Source organism: Juglans microcarpa x Juglans regia, chromosome 2D, assembly GCF_004785595.1.
Source record: "Juglans microcarpa x Juglans regia isolate MS1-56 chromosome 2D, Jm3101_v1.0, whole genome shotgun sequence".
NCBI classification, from domain to species: domain Eukaryota; kingdom Viridiplantae; phylum Streptophyta; class Magnoliopsida; order Fagales; family Juglandaceae; genus Juglans; species Juglans microcarpa x Juglans regia.
In genome coordinates, this window is record NC_054596.1 from 37417962 (window position 1) to 37423604 (window position 5643).

Genomic DNA, 5643 nt, shown 5'->3' on the forward strand with positions numbered 1-5643 from the left:
TCACAGCAGCATTTGCACTGTGGTTTTTGGATTGTTTAGACCAATCCGAGACTCCGCCTGGAAAACCTACCAAACACATATCTGGAGCTGTGTCGAGACTCCCAATTCACATTGGCATGGACCCCAAATCCCTCTAATTCCTATAATTTTGAGCGACAACACACATGTCATTCCTGTAATTCTGGTCTCTCTGGCAGGCACCACGCACCAAATAAAATTACTTGGATCCTTCCCCAATTGGTCATGTTGCATAGCCATATTGTAGCTTAATTTCTATACCTTTACTGTAATCTTGTTTTCATTTAAGTGGCCTTCTTCATGGATTCTCAACTTTGATAGAAATTTTTTTAAAATGTTGTGTGTTCTTTATTCTAATCAATTCTTATATAGAGTTTAGTTACAAGACAATATTAACAATGATGAGTTTGAATATACGAGAATTATATGGGTATAGAGATTTTAGCTACCCAACAATGTCAATGCTTTAAGATTATAATTTTCTAAAATTTGTTGCCAGATTTAAGTATCTAGAAAGATAAACACCTAAAATCTAGCATCTATTTCTATGGTTTTTTTTTTTTTTTTTTATACATTTGGAATAGGGGAGTTTTGAACTCCAAAACTCTATTTTGAAGGCAGAAAGTTATGTTATTCAGGCTATAGCCTTTTTAACATCTATTTCTATGTGTTTTGAATTATCTCAACGTCTATAAAGATCACTAGATATTGACTTTTATTATTATTTCTTTTTTCAAAAATAATTAACATATATCAAGCACATGATTTTACTCTTTTCTTTGGTTCAGTAAAAAAAAATAAAAAAAAAAAAAAAAGGATAGAAATTAATAGAAAAGATAGAATCCAAGAGAAATCTTGTGAATCAACTATCTAAAAGCTAAGCTAAAAGCCACCTCTGAACAGAGAAAACGGATAAGGCGGTGGCGGACTCGCCTCCACCCCAGCCGCCATTTCTGTGAAAAGGCTTACTTGGCCACTACTCCCATTTCCATAACCGGACATATTACTTTCTGGCGGAGACACCGCCGTACTATTTCCAATTCCCGTAGTAGTGGCCGTTGGCGCCGACAAAAAGGGGCTATCAATGGCGATGCAACCAAAAGGTTCTTGGGCAATCGAATGAGAACCCATCACCTGCCTTTGGATAAACCATCCCGGCGTCGGGTTATCCGGCGACGATTGTTCACGAAAATTATCGATTTCAAAACCAGTCTCCGGCGACGACGAATTTACGCCTTGAGTTGTTCCCTCTTCTTCGTCCTCGGTCTTTATCGAAGAAGACGACGACGCCGAAGGTATCATTAGCCGCCGTTTCTTCTCGCTCATAAGTCTCCTGGTCCGTTCTTTCTGGAGCATTAGGCGGGGTATAATATCTGGGTCTTCCACGACTTTGTGCAAGAACGCCATCATTTGCTCCGGCCTTCTCTCCGTCGCCTCCAAACGCCTGTTCATGCCACGAAGCTCTTCGTCCAGCGCCTTCTGCTCCCCCTTCAACCTCGCTATTTCCATAACCAGTTCCTCTTCATCATCTACGTCTTCGTGTTTCGACCCTTGCGTATTCGAATTCCGACTCTGCCTCCTCCGCACGATGTTCCTCAACAAGTGCTTCTGGCCTCGGAGAAACCACTCGTTCGCAAATTCCCATCTATCAGGATCCACCTTTCTGAATCCCTGATCATTTACAGAACACAAGAGAACAGTTTTCCATCATGGTATTGTAAGAAACCAAACACAAAGAGACAAAGATTTGCTACAGTTTCGTTTTGTTTTTGCTTTCTTACTCACATAGGTGTTGAGCTGTCGGACGAAACTGGAGAAGTTGTTGTGCTTGAAATACGCAGGTAAGATCCTCTGCGAGAAGTCCAAGGGATCGATGACGATGAAGCTGTTGTTGGCTCTTCCCCAGGTGATCAAACTATCCGTCGTCGGATCGTTGATCATCTGATAAGTCTTCATAACGAACGGCGCGATGACGTTGTTCGCCTCCATTCCATAAACAGCGAGCATACTATTTTTGAGATGGAATTGAGGGAGTGTGTGAGGACTGAGGAGGAGGGCCTCTGCCTAGAGAAACCGTGAAAAATGGGTGAGGCAGCACCGTAATATATAAAAAGGACGCACGTACAGTAACGCTAGATAACGTGGCGGCCATCCAGGATGGTTTTGATATTTTCCTTAGGTCACGGGATGGGACCCACGTGGCTCCACTTTTTTATCATCTTTATGCGACAGGTCATCACCCCCGGCGATTAGATATTTTCCTAGACGGGACCTTCTCCCACGCGCATATACAGAGCGTGTGAAATGAGTGGTACGCTTGCAAACAATTGTCGCTATTGGCTAAAAGCCTAAACGACAAGGCGGGTTTTCGTTGAGAACAAAAACAAAAAAAAAAAAAGATTCGCACATTTGAAAGTGGAGCTCTTTTTTTTTTGTCAACTTTATTTTTCGAAAACTATTTTATTTTTTTTGGTCATACTTTCTATTTCGCAACCAGCTTGTTGGCTGTAGGTTTTTTTTTTTTTTTTCCTCTCTCTCTTTCTCTAATCAAGCATATTATATATATAAAAAGATTACAAAATTAAGGTGGATCCTTACCACTATCAATATACAAAAAATAAATAAGAATATTATCTTGAAGATGCGCGTGATACAATAAAGGGCTCCTGGGAAGAACTAATGAAAAGCTAGGGTAGAGCCTCGGAGCCAGCCCAAGCGAAGATCGGCACTCGAAAGCTTGAGGAGCAGCCCACAAAAGGGAAAGCCGTGGAGACGGCAGACTCGCCAGTCAGGCACACAGTGAGGCTGACTACAGCGGACCGGGAGGTTACAATTCTTGTTTTCCTGTTTCAATTTTCGGAAGTGAATGTAGGAAGTGCAGACAGTAAATCAGGTGAATACACGAGTTAATCCTATAGAGAGAGAGGATAGTTCCAAAGGGACTCGGCTATTAAAGAAAGAGTTATACTAAGCCGTAGTTGACCAGCCTAAAGCAGCTTATGACCCCCAATTATATTCTCTTTTGGGCCGGTGAATCAGTTTAAAAGTACGTTAAAAAAGTTAATTATATTTCTAGTTAAAATCATGTTTTGACAAACATTTGATAGGGATTTTGATAAGAATATGTTTATTAAGTTAATAAATCATAGCATAAAAGGCAAAAGATGAACAAATTTACATTCTTTAGGCTTCGTTTGAAACTATAAATTATCTCAACTCATCTCAATTCATCATTACAATTTTTTCAAATCCCAATACAAAATATAATAAACAATTCAACTTTCTCAAATCCCAAAATAATAATAATATTAAAAAATAATATTTTAACAATATTTTATCATCTCAACTCAACTCAACTCAACTCACTTCAACATCCAAACACAACCTTAATATTAGTAGAGTCAATTTCATATCATTGTGATCAGAGTGACAATATCAATATTGTGAAATCACCATTTATCTTAAAAATTTAAACAGATAAGAAGAGGTAAATTTTATTATTTATTTTAATATCATAACATTTTCCCTTACGTGTGGGTTAGACTCTCTATCAATGTATGACCGAATACCTTAAATATTAAATTAAATTAGAGATAGTGTAAAGTCATGATTCGAACTCAGAACCTCTACTATTATACCATGTAGATTCAACATTTATCCCAAAAGCTTATATAAATAGGAATATGTAGATTTTATTATCTATTTTATATCTTAACAAATATGAATTTATAGTTTTTAAAGAAAATATCAAAACAAAGTATCAAGTTTTTATTCTTAAAAATAATAATGAAAGGAAATCTACATGTGTAAAATGAACAGCGATGATTGTGATGAGGTTCATTCTTTTGCAAGTGAACAAGATCTTATATCACGGTTATGATCACCTCATGTTCACGAGCGATTTCACTTTTATTTTTAAAGTTTACTCGATCAATTTTAATGTTGACTTTTGAATCTTGTAAATTTATAACTCGTGTGATCATATAATATATTTCATACCACAAATATTGTGTTCGGGAATTGGAACTTTTATAAGTTCTTAAACAACAACCAGTGCATTAGTAAACAAATCTTAAAAAAAAAAAAAAAAAAAAAACTAAACTATAATGAATAATGCTACTTAGAGTCATAAGCAAGCGCCGCACAATCGCTTTGTAAAATAGTGAATTATACTATTAAAATATTAGTTTCTTTCATGCAGATCTCGTATTTACTCATTTTTTTTAAAAAGATTGCACGACACTTGCGCACTCCACGATTGCAAATATCATTTCTCACATATAATAATGCAACTACAATAAATACAATTATAGGTAACTTTGAGTTGAGTTTTTACGATTTTAATTTATTTAATAAATAAGTCTAGATTTTTTTCTAATCTTAACTCGTTTATTAACTGAATCTTACCCGAGTCGAATTTATATTAATGAAGTTCGAACCAATTATATTTGTTTACAACCTTAACCTTGCTCTAAGAGAATATCATCGAATAGAAATTATATTTTCATTTTTGTCTCCTATAGATACCTCACTTTCGTGATGAAAAGTCTCTCGTATGTATGCTGCTTCAGGAGTTTTCGAGGTTTTTCTTGCCTCCCAAACAGTGCGTTAAGACTTGAGCCGATAAGTTGCACACAGTAGGAAAGAGCATGATTCTGCTTCAGGAGTTTTCGAGGTTTTTCTTGCCTCCCAAACAGTGCGTTAAGACATAGCAGCGTGAAGGGGATCCAAGATTTATAAAACATTATATTATAATAATAATAAAAAAGCCTATCAGAGAGTGCAAAATAGGGAGGGAAAAGTAGAGTAATTTTTATTTAGATTTCATCATATCTTATCTTATTATTATAATTTTTTTAAATTTTCATATAAAATATAATAAAAATTTTAATTTTTTAAATCTCAATTCAACTTTATCAAATCTCAAAATAATTATAATATTAAAAAATAATATTCTAATAATATTTTTTTAATTTTTATCTTTTATCTAAAATTATCTCATCTCATCTCTCTGTCCAAACTAACCCTTAAATTCAGCTGCTCGGTATCGGTATTCGGGACAATGCTTTTGTCCTAAGGCTGCTCGTGCGTTGGCGCATTATCTATTAATAAATAAAGAGTAATGTTATATATTATATTCTCATCTTATTTTGATCATGTTAAGTGGTATGTGGTACATTCAACATCATTAGATGATAAAGAAGCATGCAATAAATAATCATTTAATAGTGACAAATGTGACACATCATACTTAATGGGATGAAAGTGAGATAATAGTATAGTGTATAAAATTATAAATAAGAAAAATTATTTATAACAGTAAAAGTTTTGTATATTTTATTTTAAAAAATTGGAAAAAATCTGACACTCATATAAAAGAAAATATTTTCATAATAGATTTTTTTTTTTTTAAAATAAAATGTATAGAAATTACACACTTTAAAACTGTTTATAAAATTACTCTAAAAATTAATATAAATTATTATCCTTTCAGTATTTTATAAAGATAAGTGTTAATATCTGAAATCTTGTAAAAGTGAAGTTATTAATTGATGTGAAATGCTAGATTTAGTTTATAAGTTAATTAGAGGAGTTTTATAATTTGATATCGCACAATTTATCAAG

The 5643-nt window shown here is 34.2% G+C and overlaps 1 protein-coding gene across 1 annotated transcript; it reads right to left on the bottom strand.

Moving 5' to 3' along the window:
• Positions 1 to 720: 720 nt before the first annotated feature.
• On the bottom strand, positions 721 to 2105 carry LOC121251015 (heat stress transcription factor C-1-like). The gene is made up of 2 exons (XM_041150301.1): positions 1804 to 2105; positions 721 to 1689 (listed from the first exon to the last, which is right to left on the bottom strand). Exons 1-2 carry the CDS (start codon positions 2023 to 2025, stop codon positions 901 to 903), a joined length of 1011 nt encoding a protein of 336 aa, XP_041006235.1. The 5' UTR covers positions 2026 to 2105; the 3' UTR covers positions 721 to 900.
• Between the last annotated feature and the right edge of the window lie 3538 nt (positions 2106 to 5643).